At 34.7% G+C, this 20696-nt stretch overlaps 1 protein-coding gene across 1 annotated transcript in view; it reads right to left on the minus strand.

Moving 5' to 3' along the window:
• Window positions 1-284: 284 nt before the first annotated feature.
• The window catches only part of KIF15 (kinesin family member 15), a 36087-nt gene continuing 15675 nt past the window's right edge, over window positions 285-20696 (minus strand). Inside the window, exons 15-34 of the mRNA XM_009708287.1 lie at window positions 18808-18949; window positions 18281-18478; window positions 17274-17381; window positions 16390-16495; window positions 15680-15845; window positions 14160-14310; window positions 13070-13155; window positions 12558-12633; window positions 12200-12286; window positions 11125-11229; window positions 10159-10281; window positions 8541-8687; window positions 7443-7547; window positions 6992-7156; window positions 6434-6540; window positions 3714-3786; window positions 3062-3099; window positions 1228-1393; window positions 670-801; window positions 285-368 (exon numbers count right to left, since the gene is read on the minus strand). Coding sequence (XP_009706589.1) covers window positions 285-368; window positions 670-801; window positions 1228-1393; window positions 3062-3099; window positions 3714-3786; window positions 6434-6540; window positions 6992-7156; window positions 7443-7547; window positions 8541-8687; window positions 10159-10281; window positions 11125-11229; window positions 12200-12286; window positions 12558-12633; window positions 13070-13155; window positions 14160-14310; window positions 15680-15845; window positions 16390-16495; window positions 17274-17381; window positions 18281-18478; window positions 18808-18949 — 2365 coding nt within the window. The remainder of the gene's footprint in view (window positions 369-669; window positions 802-1227; window positions 1394-3061; window positions 3100-3713; window positions 3787-6433; window positions 6541-6991; window positions 7157-7442; window positions 7548-8540; window positions 8688-10158; window positions 10282-11124; window positions 11230-12199; window positions 12287-12557; window positions 12634-13069; window positions 13156-14159; window positions 14311-15679; window positions 15846-16389; window positions 16496-17273; window positions 17382-18280; window positions 18479-18807; window positions 18950-20696) is intronic.

Genomic DNA, 20696 nt, shown 5'->3' on the forward strand with positions numbered 1-20696 from the left:
AGTGAGAAAGCTTTTCCTTAGCAAGGTACAAAAGTTTCAAAGAAATATCGTCTAGCACCTATACAAATTAAGATCTTGAAAAACTATAGGAAGGTGTTAATATGTCATTGAAAGCTGCCCACAAAGCTGGAATAAAAATTCTTCACTAAAAGTTACCATCAGCAAAAAATCCAGAACTAAAATACTTGATTATTCCAGGACCACAGCAAAAGTCAAGTTTGACAACTGGCTTTTGCTTATTCTGTGCACTTTAAAAATATGGCTCTGCAGTTTTATTTGTGTCATTATAGCTGATCATGATGTCTACATATGTCACATTTTTTAGATTCTTTCAAAAACGCATTTTCAACTCGTAGTTTTTCAGTCTCCTGTAAAACAGAAAAAACATGCGTGTATTAAGGAAATTGTACTCCTTTCATATTTCTAAATAAGTGGTATCTGCACTTGTTCAAGGGTTTTATACACTCTGTACTTGAGGAAATAAAATGGGTTGATCCTCGTCTGGGGCCTGTGAGGAGACAGACCAGCCATCACCTGCATAACTGCATAGAACCAAAAGGTATCTATTACTCTCCATCAGAAGAACAAGAATTTTAGTTTTCATTCTCAAAGCTTAGCTCTCCTCTGTGTCAGGCCATTACTTCACCTGTATTCTGCTCTGCAACTTACCTCAGTAAGTTTAGTGTAATCTTTCTTCAGTTTCACAAGATACTGAATCTTCTGGTTTAGGTTTTGATGACCAAGTAATTTCCCATTCTCCTCAGCAAGACAGTCAACTTGCTTCCTCAGCAAGTCCATTTCCTGTAATTAATAAATACATTGTGTACCTCTTAACTGCAGCCCTTCCTTCTCTTTTCAGAAGAAATAGCTTCTTTAGAACTATTAACATACTAACATTTAAGTTTGTTGTAACATATGATGCAAGAGTTGGTTCATTCAGGAAGTATTTGTCTTATCTCTCATTAGGTACTACATTAGATCCCTCTAAAGGGCAAAAAAAAAAGCACCATTTGATTTGTATTACGAATTGCAATGGTGATTTCCTTAACCAGAGTTTCACTAGTGCAGGAAACAGCATTACAAATACAACTAAACTGCAATACTAAACATTTTCAGAGGAAGTCTTTGATTGCTAATTAATTCAGAATATTGCCTAATTAGCAACAGCTCTACCTCTGCTGAATAAGATTCTACTGTAAAGACAACAAAAAATTATACATATATAACCTTTCCAATTCTGTCTCTCTCTTCATATGTTTCCTCCAGTTTTGATCTAATTTCTTCTTTTTCATTAAATGCTTTGAGCTCCAAAGCTCTTGTTCGTTCCATCTCCAGAGTCATTTCAAGACAAGTATTCTCTCTGATTTTGAGGGTATTTTTTGTCTTTTCTAATCTGCCAATATAAAAGAATCATAAAATATTAAAAAACAACAGTAATTCAGTTGTATGCAATTTGTAAGTCAGCCTTGAACACGAAGGCAGGCTCCTTGAAAATTATCCTTTTGAGACGATGTATTTTCCCTAGAACTCAGTGCTAAGAGGAAGAAAAATGTCATTCTGCTTCACAGCTCTTGTGTTTGATACTATCTCTTAACTAGGCAGTGTTTTGGAGTTGCTCTTCTTTTTGGGAAGTACGCTGTTTCCAATCCAATCTTTCACAACGCCACTTGCGAAAGAAAATAGAAGCTTCGCTACAAGAACACTGAGAATTAATTCATCTAAGGCATGTAAATTTGCCAGATGAACTCTGCTGCTCTTCAAGTTTCCCCTAAATTGCTTGTCTGTATCTGGCTCTTCCCTCATAGCCTTGCTGCTCAGAAACATCTCTGAACAACTCAGAGGTGGTCTGAGCCTGTTTGGCCTGGTACCAGAAGGACCACCACTTTGGATAAACATCTTGTCTGCTAAAAATGTTTTCATTCTATCAGGCTCACAGAATATTCAACCATGCCAAACTTAGCAGCCTGTCTTCTGATTATATGAACTACAGTAATTTTACATGTCTATTCAAATATTGCATAAATTAAAATATTTTTGTCATCAGTTTTGTTTCACTAAAGCCTGGTTTTTAAGACCTGCTACTTGAAAACAGTATTAATTTGCTGCATTTGTCAAGACATTTTCTTGGTGATGAACAAATCTTTTTCCTCTTTGTACATTATTTGTTTGTATGAGACATTGTAGCACTGTTGTTAAGCGTATTTCAGAGACCAGACAGGTATGGAAACCCAATGCATCAAATAGTGAAATAACCCTTAATCAAGACTAGGGTTTCTGGAAAACTTATTGTAAATTCCTTTTGAAATGACTGTGTGCATCTTCATTCTTAAAAAAGTTACTTACATAGAAAGCATTCCATTAAATGTCAATAACTCAAATATTAGGAGATTCAGCCACTATGAATCCTAAAGCAATACAGATTAGGAAAAGAATAGCCGGAGTAACACTTTCAAACTAATTCTTATCTACTAATTCAGTATTGTATTTGTTGACTACTATCCATCCAAGGTGCAAAACACTTGACTTTTGAGGACTACTTGCATAATAGCGCAAACATAATCTAGGTATCCTCTAATAATAAACAATTTTCATTATTCAAGCTGAAGCACAAAAATTTAAACAAATAGCATTAAAAAAGCAAAGAATCAGATTGTTTAATATTATAAAATATTTACAATATTATAAAGAAATGAACAGCATTTCAATTTAATCCAAAAATGAATCTGCTTAGAATTCACTGCATATAAAAGAATTCAAAGCATAGATAATTTGAAACAATTCAAAACATCCCTTCCAATGTAAGTTTTTCCATGGTTCCACTTGTTTCAGAGTAGTGTCCTGATACAATGCTACCCTTTTAGAAAATGCAGGAATAGGTGCTACTACCACCTACTGATGAGAAAGAGTAAGAACTCAAAGTGTCTTGCAGAAGTGTAAACAACGTTTCCAAATTACATCTCTTATAGTTTCAGATCTTGGACTTCTATTGCTTAAATATACCTTTTTGGTATTAATGAGTTTAATACAAATCTCCAGCGCAATGAACAATATTTAAACTTACTCTGCTTTGATTTTCAGCATCTCCTCCATTGCTTTATTCTGTAAGAGTTCAAAAATACTAGTTACATGCTTAATGTTTAATATACACATATAGATATTTAAAATTATTTGTCACTTAATTGATGCTACGTGTCTCATTCCAGATCCTACCAAAATCATCCTACTGACCAGTAGCTCCCATCTCTAATATTCACTGTTAAGTTCATCGCTTTGCTATATGCACATATTTCCAATTCCAAGCCAGCACAGCTGACCCACAGCAGTATCTCTCTGCCCACTCAGACGCAGCAGAGCTCTAACAGGGGGTTCTTCTGTCTGAGAGATCCATGGCAACCTCTCCTGCAACATTAACTTCCCTTTGGTAGAGCCCTGCCATTAGCAAGTGACACAATCTTCACTTTCCAACCCTATGGAGATGAGTCAGACTTAGTGATCGGAAGCTGGTTTTGCTTGTTGTGCAATCTGACACCCAGTTCATTGGTGTTAGACCAAGAGTGAAACCTTAAGAGGTAAGTATCAGGCTGTGTCTGTTAGAATTCACTAGAAAGCAGTGTTTGTTTCACTACCATGAAGTAGAAGAAAACATGTTAATACTTCACAGAAGAAGGAAACAGCACAGGGAAACAGCAACTGACAGAAGAAGGGTAATATACCTTGGCGAGTCGTTCTTCAGCAATCTCCGCCTCTTTCTCTTTGAGGTACTGAACGTCAGGATGTTTCTGATCACTAGGAAATCCAAGAGTGAGGAGAGTTTGTCACAAACAGAGGAAACCAGTTGTAAAAACATCTTATCCAGATTAAGCCAGTAAATGTGTGTAGCTGTCTTGACACATGTTCGTACTCAGAATACTGAGCATCACAAAACAACTCTGGAAGGGTTAAGAACTTTTATATTCCAAGAATATGACATTTTCCTTAGAGTAGAGAGAAACTAATGTTTTAATGAAAACAATTAAAAATTTAATAACTATGCAACTGTATGTTAGACAGCTTTGGGATTGAGGTAAATGTTTTATTAGTTCATGATGTTCAAGTGCATATAGATCGCAGAAAGCAACTCCTTCCTACAAGATCGTTGCTCATTGGTCTAGCCAAGTTAAGAAGGTAGAAGATTTTTGTATTCAGAAGACTTGGAAACTTTTTATTTTGTTAGTTTTTAATAGACGTGACATTGGATCGAAGTAAGCAAACACCATAAAATTAAAATAACCCCCAAACCAACACACCATCAGGACCACTTCGTTCTTGTAGTGTGCCATAAGGGAAGAACTTCATTGGTTAATAGTTACTGTAATTTGATGCAATTATAAAAGATCACTATTTTTCAGTAACTTAAAATCTTTGTTAACATACCTAGCTAGGGCAATTTATTTTTCATATCTAGTATAAACAGCCTCAGTCTGAGCGAGTAAGTGTGCATATGCATGGGTGGTTTTTTATTAATGTTAATTAAATGCCAGCTTAAAAAGTCTAACAACTTCTGAGAACCAAAATAAAAATCATATATTTTCCTTTTTAAATTTTGGTATGACCAGCTTCCAAAATCCACCCAAACTCATCCAGCTAATACATGGTTGGACAAGACCACAACACGCTTTGCTTACTTATTCTCAGTGGACACTTACATGAACTTTAAAACCTCCAAGTTTAGAATCATTTGTTGTGCTTGAGTCTTTCAGATTCTAGTAGTCAATCCAGTGAACCAGCTCCAAAGTAGTGAGCTGAGCCTGCTCCAGCTTAGCATTAGAGAAGTGAGTGAAGGCTGGCCTTTACTATACAGCTTGGTCTTCCCTGCCATAACACTAAATGCCAAAAGAGAGCAGGCACTTGGTCTCATTTTGTATTCTCAAACATCCTGCAGGGCAGTCCAATATGTCCCATCTCATTACTTTGTCACATGTGACACCAATGATCAAATCATCTCACTGTCCAACACTGGACCACACAAAAGATAACTACTACCTGCTGCTGCTATCAGCTGCTCCCATGATGTACGAGGCATGTGTCTCCTGTGAATATTCCCACCCGAGATACCTAAACCTGATTTTTCAGAGAGCATGCAATATACTGTTAGACTTTGGTCTATTCAAACCGCAACTCCTATCAACTAACAGCAGCTGGGAATTGTTAATGCATATTCAAATTGCATCCCAAGGTGCCAAGTCAGGAATCCAGCAGGTGAGGAACATAAAAGTAAAGCTTTTCTGTGAAAAATTGTGTCCAAGTAACCTACTCCATAAACTGTGTGATAAACAAAGCCACAGAATCCTGTTTTCCATGGCAAGGTAACCACTTCTTGTTTTTCTGTGATTCCCATTTCAATTCACAACACACTTTCAAATGTCTGGTGCAAACTAAGCAAAAGGCCCTAGAGATAACATCATCATTCACTGTCCCACCTGATCTGTCCCTCCTTGCGCGCATAATGTTTTCCACAAATGAATCCCTTCATAATTGAAGATTACTGTATAGTATTTATAACGCAAGGGCAAATTGGAGTTGTGCTGACACCTACAATTACAGCATCTTCTAATCGGAATACTTAACTTTGCAAATTTAGGTGTTCTTTTACATTAAATACTTATCTTACAAAAAAGGCAGTTCTAAAACTGACAGCACTGATACTTCATTGAACAGAGATAAAAGTTCTGGAAAATACGTTTTTATAAATTTAATAGGCAAAAAAAAGATTAAACTCCTACCTAGCATTAAGTCACTGTTTACTAAATTGCCCCTTAAAAATGAATTGTCATTAAATATCAACAGAATTATTTGCTGCCAGTTAAGATTTCTTTTCACAAGATGTAAAACAGCAGATTATTTATTTCTTCACAAAATTGAAAACAAAGAAAAAACAAAAAAGGTAAGCCACAAAATAAAGTGTTTTCTGTCCAAAACTAAGCTGTACAGATTACAGTTTGAACCAAACTTCAGGATATCTCCGATCTGAGGTATACAGCAGTGTACCATCTTTTCAGAGGAAATTCATTCCTTACCCTCAGAAACACAAGACAGAGAACTGGTTCCATTTATGTCTATGTTAAAACTTCTTTTGAATTCATTTGGACATTTCCTATCTACGGAATCCATAACTGCACAAGTGATAATGGCAATATATAATACACAAAAATGGTCACGCATGTAATTATTTTACATTCTATTTCCCTTTCCTTTATAAAACTTCATTGTATTTAAGAATTTGTGATGTAAAGGCAATAGTTTACAAGCCAGTAAACAATTTCATAGAAAAGGCTGAGTCAATCTCTAATTATATGAACAATATGTAAGATTGTATTTCAAATAAAAACTATAAATTTATCTTACTTAACTGCTTCAAGATAAGATAGGTTTTTCTTGTTTGATTTTACTTTACCTGTTCTTGCTTAGTCTCTGAGCTTCTACAAGGCTCTGTAAATTCCTGTTGTTCTCCACCAATATCTGCATTTCCAGACGCAAGTTCTCCAACTCATTTAATTGTTCCTAAGCAAGTGAAATTTGAAAGATTTTATTTGAAGACCAAATTGCAATTCCTGTTTTCATTTCCAGTTAAACATGTTTTTGAGTAAAATAGAGGACAAAACTATTTCTCAGAAAACAAATGCAATTCTCTAGCAAAGACCTGCATCATCCTTCCTTTTACAGTTTCATTAGAAACTTGATTTAGAATAAGTCAGAACAGTTTGCTCAGCAAAAATGATGTTACCATTTGATATTCATGAACATGAAACAACTCAGTCCTTGGGAAAATGAGATATATGGATATGTCAAGCAAGTTGTCACCATTTGTTACCAGCCTAGGTAAAGACAAGACCAAGAACTGCCTTCCTGCTTTAATGGACAGACTACTAAGCAGAGCTCATTAAAAACCCGAATTCTGTATCCTGTCTTATTTTAACCTTACAAATTGCCTGTAGAGATTAACTCATAGTACCTTCAGCCTTAGAATTTCATCATTTTTAGCTCTTCGTTCTTCATTCAGTTCATGTACAAGGTGCTCCAGATTTATTGCAGAAGCCCTTCGATCAGCTATTTCCTGCTCGTGAGTTTCCAAGAGCTTTGCCAAATTCACATCAAAATTAGGGGGAGTTTTTGGACACTGGCAAGTTAAAAGAAACAAAAACCCACAAACTATTAGTAGAGAACTGTTCTCCTTATGTGTTGGTTACATGTTTTAATACTTAGAGACATATGTTAATAAATTCCTAGCTGACAAATCATCAGTAATACACTTAAGTTACAAACAAGGTGAATGGGATTTGACCATTCTCGATATGTTGTCATTTCTGGTCCCAGCCTGAAGCCATGCTGTCAAGTTTATTAGTCCTTTCCAATGAGTTTTAACAGTCATTACAATGAAAACGTTTCTCCCACAAATGCCATACCTGAGGAAACGTTACTGAAGATGAGTCCACAAAGCAATCTATTTGCTTCATTTTTAGTTCATATTCATTCTTCCTCTTCTCCAGTTCTTCTGTCATTTTGTCCAACTATTAGAAACCCCAATTAGAATTAAATTAGCTCATAATACACCCAAAATACTAAAGAAAACAGCAACCAGGTCTCTATTTTGAGCAAGCTTAAGTACATTACAAGTTATTTTAGATTACCTTAGACTTCACTTTCATAACTGTTTTCCATATTTACCTAATAACTTAATCATTCAATAGTTGCATGTAACAAGCATTTTTTGAAAGCATATATACACTATATACGGTATACTGTGTCGTTAATCTCAATTTTGTTCTTGTTGTTTGTATTATGTATTTTTTGCCTTGCTAACACAATCTACACAAGAGGCTTGCTAGCACAGAAAAACTATTATGAACTTCGTTGCCAAACATTACTGATCAGAACCTGAGTTGATACAAATGAAGATTTTACTGGTATAGATTTAATCAGTTTCCTCAAAGAGAATACGCTAACTTGACAAAAGAACTCTTCTTTCCGAAATAACTTATCCTTGTTAGAGTTTTTGCCAACACAGATATATTACTAAGCACTAAGATAGTTGTGACAATTAGAGCTAAAATTTGGACCAAGGCTTAACATAGCTATTTGGTCTGCAAAAGCTCCAAATCACACTCAGACTGCATAATTTACAGAGCTCAACAATCGTCACCATTACATAAGGATATTGTTTGTGGATAGGTGTTAAGCAGAGGGAAAAGTAATCCCCTAGGTTACACTGCTTATAACCTCAGGTTACTCTGTTATTATAGGTACTGATAATTTTACTCTGCTTTCAGAGTAAACATTTTCGTGATCTCTAGACACCATTTCCAAAGTATTTAAAAGTTATCTAGCCTTTGTTCAGAAGCTTTTGAACTACTAATTTGCTTTTACAGGAAGGAGCATTGCTCTTCAAGAGTACTGTGTACGAGATGCTCTAAAACTACAAGTAAAATATTTTCCAGAAGCTAGAATTAACCACAACTCCCTCCCCCAAGGAGCTAATTATCAGAAGAATTTCCTTGTTTTACCTGTTCCCTGAGTTCCTGGATTACAGCTTCTTTCTTTGTTATGTCTTCCTGTGCGCACTGAAGCAATGCATCATGTTTCTTAGAGGCCTCTGTCAGTCTTATCAGCTGATCAGTGGTATGATGCAAGTCCTCACACAGAAGGTCTCTCTATTTGAAGTCATTGGATGAGTAAAAAGAGAAATGTTAAAGTTATTACTCTAAAGCAGTTGTTTGAAGATGTTTTGTCATTGTTGTCAAGACTGCTAACAGCGACAAGCATCTCCCTTTTCCCTCCGCTTTTTCATCATGAATTGTAGTCAGCATTCATCTATAAATTTTTTTATTTTAGCATGTTTTACATATCCATTGTCTTGGTTGCAGAACAAAAATGAGAACTTTCCCACAGTATAGTTACAGTTAGATAGTTGTGAGAGATAGCTGGAATCAATCACTGTTTTAAAGTATAATGTATACTTAAAAAGAGATACAATTCTTTAAGTAATAAACCAGAAAAGAATGTATAGGTTTTAATCCATGCTGAATTTGTGATGACTTTTTTTTTTTTGCACTGCTATTCTGTAGCTACCTCTGGATTTATTCTAGGATCTAGACTCCCACCCTAATAGGGCATCATACCTACATGAGGTGTGTTAACCTAGAAGGAGAAACAGTACTTAGTACTTTAAATGCCACCTTGGATTAGTTCTTCTTGTCCTTTCAAGAGAGCATGAAGGAAATTAATAACTGATGTACAAAGTCAAAGAAAGAGAAACACTATGATTTTATCAGGAGTCAGACTTGCTGAAGGATTACATTGTAGTAAGAACTGGTACTTCAATTAAAAAAAAAAAGAAAAAAACCAAAGTGAACTATTTGGCAGGTGACTCAGTTTTGGGGTCTAGAATGACAAATTTAGATATGATTATTAATGAAGACTGTTTATTAAACATAGTGGAAGTTTATTTAAGAATGGTTTTTGAGAAGCAAACACTACTCTGGAAGACTTTATTGGTGCTATATGATTGGACTAAGCATATCTAATATGACAGATGATCTTGTAGAAATTACTTGTAAGGAGAGGCTAGTGGTTTTGACTGATGAACATGTTCACCAAAATAATGGTGAGAGCAGTAACAGGAAAGACAGAGTTAAAAAAGAAAGATACAATTTTAAAAAGCAAAACTGCAGTTGAATCAACAATGCATGCCAAATCTGTTTCCAGCAGGTGGAGCTTTTAGTTAAAATTATGAGTAAAGAAAAAATGTTACTGAATATAGTAGCAGTGGGGGAAGAGATAATGTTAAATATAATATATTCTTCTACCTATTTTAATTTCTCAGCTGCATCATCTAATGCTCCCATTAAATTCAGCTGATGATTCCTCAGTGGCCTTAACAAAATTAAACCAGGCTTTTAGCATAGGTTTTTATGAAGTAGCTTATAAAATATTTATGTCAAGTAATGTGATAATTTAACAGAATTTGTCAGGTATCTCATGAAAAATTCCTTTAAGAACAGCTTAACTAGCTATAGTTTGAACTAAAATGAGGTTAAGTTTGGCACAGGTATTTTAAGCAAAACCACATTCAATTGGTCTGTTGAACAAATAATCATAATACACCAACATTAATGTTTTTACCTCAATGTTATCGGCTATTTGTCTTCTCTCCAAGGCTTCCTTCAGTTCTTCAATCTTCTTTTCTTGATCCTCTATGATTCCTTTGCTTTCTTCTTTTGCAGCCAGAACAAGATTGTACTTGCACTATGAAAAGTATTAAATTAAATTTTAGAAAAACATGTTATCAAATAAAGTTGGCAAACATAATAGAAATAAATGTATATCACAAGTCTTATGATGACAACTACAAACGTTTAAAATATCGTTTGTGTCAATGACTAAAATCAGAATGCTATATTGTACTTGGTAAATTGTACGAATTACGTTATTAGAAATAAGTTGTCAGAACAATGGAAAAAGATTATTAATTTAATATGTATTAGCCACTGCAATACATATTAATCACTAAAATCATTATTAAAAAAAACAGATAACCATATGCCATATGTAGAAATCTGTCTCATCAACATTTTGTCTGCAGGACCTTTTGAATTCAGTTCATACATATACATTATCTAAAGCATTCTGTGGGTTGCTCTATCAAACCTATTTTAATAAAGAAGATGCATCGTATTTATTCATAGTTATTCAAATACATAGTTTTAGTTCTTTATACTTGTTTTCAGATGTAGAACATAGTAATATCAGCAACATAAAAAATCACTCCCTCAAAAATGAATTTACAATTCAGCTTCAATTGTTGAGGTCTTAAATTGCTGAGAAAATCTGTCTGTCAGCTGAGTGTAGTTTACAGGATGTGAATAGGTCCCTTTAGAGACACTGCTCTTTACCCACCACATGGAGAGAGTTCAGTTTTCAAGACAGCCGTAGGCATAAAATGTTCAGAAGATTTCAGCATGTCAAAACAAAGACGTTTCCTTCTAAAACACTACAGCAAGTTATGCTGTTTGAGACCCGTGATAAGACATGTCATTGCCTTCCATTTCTGAAAAACTATACCATGTCCTTCAAAATGACAGAACATACATTTATATCCTCGAGCTCTCTTGTCAGCCCATCTATGGACTCGGTTTTATGATTAATAGAAGATCTCAGCTCCTGGATCTGTCTTCTTAAGTCAGTTACAACTTCCTGAAACATAAAAAAAAGTTAATCCCGATATATTATGTATATTGTATACATATTTTATTACTGGACTTTCTTTGGTGTATGATTTGTTAGTCCCAAATTTCAAACAATCATTTGAAAATGAGGCATCGATATGCACGTGTAAAGAAGTAACAGGGAATTTGTTGTTAAATCATTGGCTTTTGTTCTAAGCACTTACACAAAGAATAAAATAACTTGTGTCATTAGAAGAGAAGACTAGCCCTCTGATTTAGTCTTAAGCTGTAATGGGTTTCTAACAGGAGAACAGAAGTACTGTACTTTAAGTTTACATTTGTTTGTAATGGAAAAAGGCACATTCAAGAAACACGACTGCATCGACAATACCAGATTCTTACACATGTCAAATTTTTGGTTTTAGCATGGAAAAAGCAAGACTTGCCGTTGCATCATCCTGGATAGTAAATGCATTATGTGATTTTTTAATGCCTATTTTACATACAGCATAAATGATTGTATTGTGCGAACTTTTGCAATTTAAGCTTTCAAAACACTGGAGCAGTCTTTTCATGTAAAAGTGTTTTGATTTTACTAATAAAGATATCCACAGTTACATTCTTACATCACCTTTCCTACTTTTCTATTAGCCCATTACAACATGCCACTGACTGGAAGGCCCTATAATCATCAGGGGAATTATGCATTGTTTGTGCATTGAATGTTTTGTCCAGTAGACAGCTTTACCTTGATTTTTTTTTTTTTCTTTTTTAAAATCTTCAGTTATCTTGTGTTTTCTCTGAATGCACACCAGTTTCCTACCACCCTGCAAACTCCACAGTAGTAAAAGGTAGATTTATTTTACCTAGACACACAGTCAGGATCGCCTAGAAGCACAGAATTACTAAGTATCACAGGAAGTCTCTGGGCTTTCAACTCTACTACAGAACACAGTTACTTGCAAAACTGAGTATCAGTAACAGAAATAAACCCAAACCTTATCTGTATCATTTGTCTTCTTCAAAGAAACAATAATCTCTTCAGCAGCCACCAGCTCCTGTTCCAATTGCTGCAGTTTCGCTTCCTAGAAGAAATAATAATTGTCAAGGAGAGACTTAATTACTTTTGAAGTATGTTTCGTAAAGCACAAAGCCATGAAAAAAAATGGAAGGGACTAAGTTGTTTACCTTACCAGAAAAATTAAGCAGTAGCTTAACAAAATAATCTGAAACTTAAGAATGCTACATTTATTTTGCTGGTAATCAACAGAACAGTCAGTTCACCAATAAAATTGCTATCAATGCACAAGGAAATCCATGAACACACAATTTAGACATTCAATTCTGCTGTTGTACCTTCTGCTCACACCATGTCACCATTTTAGAGGATGGTTTCTCCACCTGTGCTTTTTCAAGCACTTTCAAGAGCTCCCTGGAGAAGAAAACATATTTCTAGTGAGAAATATAATCAGAACATAAAAGCTTTAACAAGAATCAAGTCATATAAGCTTATTCTTATGTGCACTTCATTTTTTTTTTGAAGAGTTCTTTAACTATCACCTGCTCATTGCTATACAAAAGACTAATGGTTTAGTTACTAGCCACACACTGCTATCAGTAGTGGAACTTATCTTTGACATGAAGAACTATACCTGTAAGGAGATTACATTTGTCATGCTAATTGAATACATTAAAATGAAGGGCTGTTCTAAGCTGGATAAAATAAAAAAGCCCATTATGTAATTATCTCCACCCAGCTGCGGAAAAACACCTCTACAAAGAGGATCCTCAACTGAATACAAAACCTACATAGGACAAAAATCAATGAAGTGAGACGAAAGTAAACCCCACCACAAATTAAAACTTACTTTGAATTGTTTTCTTTGTCTTCTTGCAATTGTAATGTTAGTTTTTCATTATGTTCTTTTTCTGTTTTCAGGAGTTTCAAGAGGTTCTAGAATATCAAAATATATGTTCTTATAACAAGTTACAATATAAGGTCTTTAGAATAATTCAAAACAAAATAAAAATCTAAACAAAGTCCTAAGATGACTGAAAAAAGAACCCCACAAAACCTTAAATGGGAACAGAAAGATCTTTAGCTTTGTCCTGGACAAGTTCAAAAATAAACACTTATTCATATTAAGCAATAAGCTCTTTTCACCTGCCATTGATAATAATTTCATATAGCTATTATGTTCCTCAATATCCAAGGTTTTAAAGGGAAAAATTAGAATTTCAACTGTAGATTAATTTGGGGGGATTTTTCAAATTCTAATCAGCAGCTCAAGATATTAGACTATAAGAAATTTAAAATAATAATCTTCAATCTGTCAGTATTCCTTTAAATACCAAAAAAGAAAAATTATAGCAAACTTGCTGAGCAGGCACAGTGTGCACTGCAGAAAAGCAGGCACAATCATTTGCAAAAGCCCTTGAGCAACCTTACTGCTGTTTTGCAGTCGCTGCAGTCTGACAGGCTTTCAAGGACACCATCAACTAAATTGCAGGACAGTGATCCACCATAAAAAGCCATAGATCACTTTAACAAGTTCACATCCACTATGAAAATTTTTAAGAAACTGCTTTGTAAAGATAGAATAAGAAAGCTAGCACTAAGATGAAAGGTCACTAGCATTTCAATGTCAGGATTCTTTTCCAAAGCGGTTTCTTATTCCTTTACTAATTAACCCATCTCCCTTAGCATTTCCAGAGCAAGTTCTTCAGCTGAAAAACCTACTACTTCATCATGCTATTGGACATTTCTTGTAGCCTGCAGTTGCAAAAATGTTGCACTAAGTTTTAAAAAAGATTCTGGGTATGTCTTCCAAATGAAATCACCAGGAAACCTATTATTACTGTGGAATAAATTATCGATGATACAATAACAGGAATTAAACAATCTGGCTACATGAGTAACTGTATTATAAAGTCCTTTAAAAGCCTTGACTGTCTTACACAAAGCTCTGTTTTCATTGCTTCTGCTTCTTGTTTTCTGTCCTCAAGTTGTTGCTTCAGTTGATCTGTCTCAAACTTCGCTACTTCCTGCAAATTGTCATAGTCATCCTGCAGGCTTGCTTTTTCTTCAAGAATCTTTTCGTGTTCTAGCCTTTATAAAAACAAAACCCCAAAACAAACCCACCCACAATATTAAGGGTTTGTTTCATTATAAAAATACTCCAGTCAGTCGTATTTTATAATCTTCAAATAATATACAGTTATTTTAGAAAGAAGTGACTAACATAAAAGGTAACTTTTTTTTTTTAAATTCAGAAACCCCACATTTGTGAAGGGCACAGGAAAGTTAAGTGGCATTAGCAGGGAAGGCAGAGTACTCTTTCTGATCCCTAGAAATAATTTACTTATAAAATTCTATAGAAATTTCAGTCACTGTGTCTTGATAATGGTATTCACCCATTTTTTTCAAATTTTTTTATTTTTAGTCAGTTGTTAGACAAAAGACTCTGCTAGAATGATCCTCAGTACCTACATCTGCTTAGTTGATATCTAGGTTATTTATCCCATATAAAAATCTTTATATATTCTGGGCAAGTCTGAGTTATTACCCTTGAAATTATTGCCCTAAAAACTTACTTCATTTGATCTTTCACAAAAGTGAAAAGCAAAGAGGGGTAAAAGAGCTGCTAGACAAGCATTATGAATCATGTTATTAATGGAGAGCCTATAGAAAGAATACCCTCCAAATAGTCAATACTTCTGCTAACACAGAAGGCATCAATGAAACTACCACATCTAATTTCAGTTCCAGGTTCCCAGTCTCACAATGCACCACTCAAAAAATTACTTCAGCTAAGATATGACCTGCTATAATGCAATAACGTAGTTAAGCTTTCCAGGAAAAACCAAACCAAACCAAACCCCAACAAAACAAACAAAACCCACCACCTCCAAAACTCAACATAACTAAGTCACACTAATGACTAAAAACCTCACTGATTTACATCTCCCAATAATAACGGCAATTATTGCATACAATGCAGCGAGCTGTTCAGGTTTCAATAGTCAAACTTCTGTTTATTTTTATGGTTTCTTTCTGCTTGTATTTTTAGAGCAGCATCATTATGTCACCTGCTTCATGTGACCAGACTGAGAAGTAACAGTTAATTTTTAAGACTAAATTGGAAAAAACCCAACCAACCAAACTATGCCTCTTCAGCCACTTTTGGAGATCAGTAAGTTTATAAGTATTATTCTACTTAATGGGACAATGCTAGAGCAAACCAAAATTAAGGAAGCCTCATTTTATTTTCTTTCTGCTAATTTCACCATGTTCCCCTTCATGGCTCTGAAATAGGCATGGAAAGAATTGAGAAAAAAAAAAAGCAGCAAAGAACATAAACACAAAATAACAACTTTAAATAAGAGATGTAAAGTGCAAGTTCACATGCAGAAAAGAACTAAATCACTGGATGCATGCAGAAGGGAAGCCAAAGCATTTTACCAAACTGCCAACATACCTGACGCTGTCCAGCTGGAACTGTACGTCCATATGTCTACCAGAAAGCTGACTCATTTCTTTCTCTTGCTTTTCCCTAAAGGCACCATATTCCGATTTTATAGCAGACAGCTCCTTGTCTGCAGACTGCAGGACAATGCGCAAGTCATAGACTTCACTTTTTAATACTGTCAAAAACCAAACAAATATTTTACATGTTATTTGGAAAATGTGCTAGATGCAAGACATGTAACACTACAGAACGTCCTGGGAAAGTCTCACAAAACTTTACATATTTTCAGTGGAATTAACCTTGAAGGTCACACACAAAAAGGATTTGTAAATGGAAACATCAATATTTCATTGACCTTTAAGAACTAAAGAGTACAGGCAGAATCAAAAACATTCCAGACAATATCACTGCATTTCCATAGACCAATAGAGGATTTTTTCCCTTTATTTTTTGTTAATATTTTCTTTTTAAAATACTATATCCTGTACTCCATTCACATTCAGAGTGAACAGAGAACAATTTTGAATATTGTATACTGTGCAAGACTGGGCAGATACAGGCTATTCTGCAAGTATTAGAGATTTTTTCTTTAAAAAAAGATAAAAAATAAAACCAGTATGACTAACAACCCAAATAGTTACTCAGCTTGTGCTATTGTTGATTCAAAACATTAAGAACCTCAAAACTTCATACGGAATTTCAGTGTTACACAGACTTACTTTCAGTCTTGCTTTGACTGTCTTGAAATTGCTTTTCAAGCAATTTTATCTGTTCAAGGAGCTCCTGGCGCTCTTTACTCCAGTCATTCCTTTCAGATGAGAGAAGCTTGAGAAGAGAAGTAAAATTTTTAAATGGAAGGAAATGTAGGAGTGCCTAAGTCACAGAGTTGTAACAATAATGTAATAATGTATTGGAGCATTTCATCAACTAATTATAAATAAAAGCTGCATTTTTCTTTAAATTCAGTGTTTGCTGAATCTGAAATGCATAGAAGTCCAAGGAAAAAAAAATTTCAATATAACTGAAGACATTATCTTATCTAAAAAGTTCATTTAAAAGCAACTCAGCTTAGGAGCCAAGATCTACTCCAGAACAGAGCTATCGGAAATAAGACTGATCTGGGAAGAATACAGGCCTTATTTACTTTTCTATGTGAAATCAAACCTGGTGATTAAGGAAAACTTGTAAATATTTTTTAGATTAAGGACATTTCAGTTCAATTCCAACTGCGGGAAGTAGTATTTTTAGCTATCCAAAGTTTAAAATTTCCTTGTGACTATTGCTGTTTTCCAGAAATCATGAAGTTGGCCAAAACCAAGCACAGACAGAGTATCTATTTGCTAATATTTAAGATCAAGCAGGCTCAGAATCACAACATTTAAAACAACAGAAACCAAAAACCCCAAGCCTGCAGTGTTATGTTAAATGAAGTCCCTGTCTTCCTGCATAGGCCTGAGCTATGAAGCTATGTAAATTTTTCAGAAGTCAAAATGCAAGTAACCCTGCAGACCTCACTAGATGACACAGTAATATGAGTGTGGTAGATATCACTTTGTCATATATACACACTCACATATAGCCCTATATTATACTGTTTTCTCACCTCTTGTATTTGTGCAGAATGATGCTCCAGTTTATTAATATGCTGCTGGAGTTTTATATTCTTGCTTTCCTCTTCATCCAGTTTTGTCTGCATTGTGCTCAGTTGCTCCTGTGACACAACAGATACTCAAAATTAGAGCACCCATCTCCCAGTTATTCTCACATGCCATATGGCAGTCTGTGCATATTAAATATAAAAATGTCAACTACTTTCTTTTTTTATGACCTGAACCAGCAGAAAACAGAACATTCAAAAATAAACTGGTATCTTAAGTAGCTGGTTTCTTCCATTGTTAACTAAACTGCCAAAACACAAGAAAAAGCGTCAGGGAATACAAGAACCGAATCCAATAAACACTGAGTTTTCAGACACATGTTTATCTTGCAGAAATAAGGCTTTAAAAAGAAGCTATTCAAAATACACGCTAGCTAAATTCCTTACAGGATCTCTGCATTATGGTAAGTATCAAAGAGGGGTTTTGGCTGTTGTGCCAGGATTTTACATGCACTGAAGTTAGTTCCAGCTTCTAGAGGGTAGTTCAAATAACTTTGTAGTGCTCTTCTATGCGACAAAAGACCTTCCCTGCCCTTTAGGAAAGGTACAAGACAATTAAGGTATAATGATGGACAAGTATTATTTGGCAGGTTCTTCAAATAATGCAGTATTACATCTTAAGTTGGGTATTCCAAATGTAGCTGTCACCAGAGACTTATAAAGAATTTTCCTCAGAGCCAAGGTATCAGGTTAAAATAGTAAAAGTTTAAATGCCCTGTATATCTTAAACTACTTACGATATTCAACTCTCAAATCCCTTTCAATATTTTCATTGTAAATCCTCTTAAGGACAATGTATATTTAAAGAACTGTTTAGTGACGCCTTAAGTATTCATCAAGTGCTTCAGTTTCCGACACAAATTAAAATTTGGTGAGGGGGATGTATTTCATGCCAAAATTCGCTTTACAATAAAAGTTATACATACACTTCAGTTTTTATTCTGAACATTCACCTGTGCCACTTTGAGCTCCTCAGCAATGGCCTCATATGCTTGTTCATTCATCTCTGGTGGAACTGGCTCTTTCAAAATGTCATCCATCATCTCCTCAGAACACTGAAAATCTTCAGAATGATAATCTAAGACTTCTGGGCTTATTCGTGGCACTAGGCGAGATCTTAGCTGATAAGCTTTTGTTGGAGTGGTTATGTTCTGTTATAAAGATTAGAAAGCAGTCTTTATTTTAACTGTAAAATGGAATTAAGGCTTTGTCTGGTATTGTACTTCATAGCTCCATAAGCAGAACAAAGAAATAAAATACTCAAAGTGGTTAGTTCTAAACCACTACACTTTTTCAGACTTGTCACCTGATTACAGTAGCAGTCATTCAGTATTTCAGAACAAAAAAGCAGCGTATCTGGTTTATCACATGTGGATTACCTGCCAGAACACTAGTTAGGTTAAGGGATCATACAAACGCAAGTCTATGTTCTCACACAACTGAGGAGTATGTGTGGTTTTGAATAAACTTATTCTCATACCTTAAGAGTTTCTCTATGTAGCTTATGTAACTGAGACACTTCTTGGCGCTTGTGTGCTTTGGTTGCCTCCAGAATGTTTTCAAGGTGTTGGTTTGCTTTCCGAAGGGACTGAAGCTCCGATTCCAGTTCCATATGCTTTTTCCTATTTAGGAAGTATTTTACTACTGTCAAAACCACTCCATCAGTATGCCCTCCCATCAATAAGAATAAGCTGCAGTACTGCCAATGAGCAAACTGAAGCTGAACTCTCGCCCAAACACTGAAATACATTATTTTGAGAAGAAAGCCACCACTGCTGTATTTAAAAAAAAGCTAAGAAGCTTATTTGTGCTTGCATAATGAAGCAAGCAGATGGATAACTAAACATGTCAGAAAAAAATCCATTACACGGTAAGAAATAAGCTGAGAGCTCTGCAATTCCTTTTATAAGAAAGTGGTATCACCAATACCAATATGGTTTTAAGCTTTAAAAATGTTATCCAGTTACATGAGAAGTCTGAACTAGTGCTTGCCAGGATTAAAGAAAATCCTTTAAAGATTTTTTTATTTTTGCAAGTGCTGCTCTGTTAAGATTATTTTGCCCTCTAAGGGTACTTTAATTGAAATCCAACAGTTGAGCAGAAATTTAGGAATAATTTTCATTAGGTATTTTGCAGAGCTACATGCTATTACTGTGATATTTGGCCTTGCTGGCATAATTGTAGGGTCAAAGTCTACAGACAGAAGGAAATACACCATTTCATCTTTTGGCAGTTTAATGCCATCACTTTCCCTCATGTTTTCAGCATCTGTAACAAAACTTGTGGAACAGAGTAGAAATTTAGTTATGACTGCTATTGGACAACAGAAAAATTAGCATACATTGATTTTGTGAAATTCAGTTACAGCATATAGTTAGACTTGCATGTAAAATTAAGCATCCAGTTACTCTGAAACTGGAAACAAGTTTAAAATTTAGTGAAATCCAAAACTGAATCCAGAGGCTCCAAAGCACACTTCTGTCTGCACTTTGCTAAGAAAATGTCAGTAACTGATAATAAAAATGCATACATACTATCAAGAAAGCAAGATATCCACAAAACATGGAATACATAAAATCGGAATACATTGAACGGGCAGGAAAATAAAGTAATTAATATATGAAGATATAAATAAACCATTGTAACTAATGATACAGGACAATAGATTGATTGCTGCATTGATAAACTCAGTAGATCGTAACATTATGATTTATGAAGTTCATAGGATTTGCTATACAGAAATCTAAGAATAAAAATAGAGATTCACACAATTGCCTGAATGAGCAAAAAGGACATTACAAAGCTGTTTTGCAAAAAAATAAGTGGGGAGGCAAAAATGGAACTATCTTGTGCCCAATGCTTCTAGAATTCCACTCTAGTTTCACTGAAATCAATAAAAAGCAACAATGTTAGGTACAAGCTAAAAATAAACATAACAAAAAAGATTCAGGTCCCTTTTGCCTTCCAGGTTTACATTATGTTTGCTGGAAATGCAATTATTTTTCCTGTATCTCCAGTAACAAGACCTGAATTTTTCAGAAATGGGGTTGATCAAGTTAAGCCATGTATTATTCACCTGCATATGAATATATATACACTGAAGGTATTACTCAGGCCTTCCGTGTTATCTTGTGCTGCCCTCAAGGAGAACAATGACAGTAAAATCTTTACTATGTTAGTAAGGACAAAGTAGACCCTTATCTCATATTTAGATGCCAAAGCAAATGGACATAAATGAACTATTGATATAATGTCCCTGCTCTAATTTGAACTAAATCTCTGTTCCAATAACAAGTCTCAAGGCAGAGGTATTATTGCCTTCTAAAAATCTTTGGAGACAAAAAAAATGAACCAACAGGTTAGCCAAAA

Source organism: Cariama cristata, unplaced genomic scaffold (assembly GCF_000690535.1).
Source record: "Cariama cristata isolate BGI_N322 unplaced genomic scaffold, ASM69053v1 scaffold7879, whole genome shotgun sequence".
NCBI classification, from domain to species: Eukaryota; Metazoa; Chordata; class Aves; order Cariamiformes; family Cariamidae; genus Cariama; species Cariama cristata.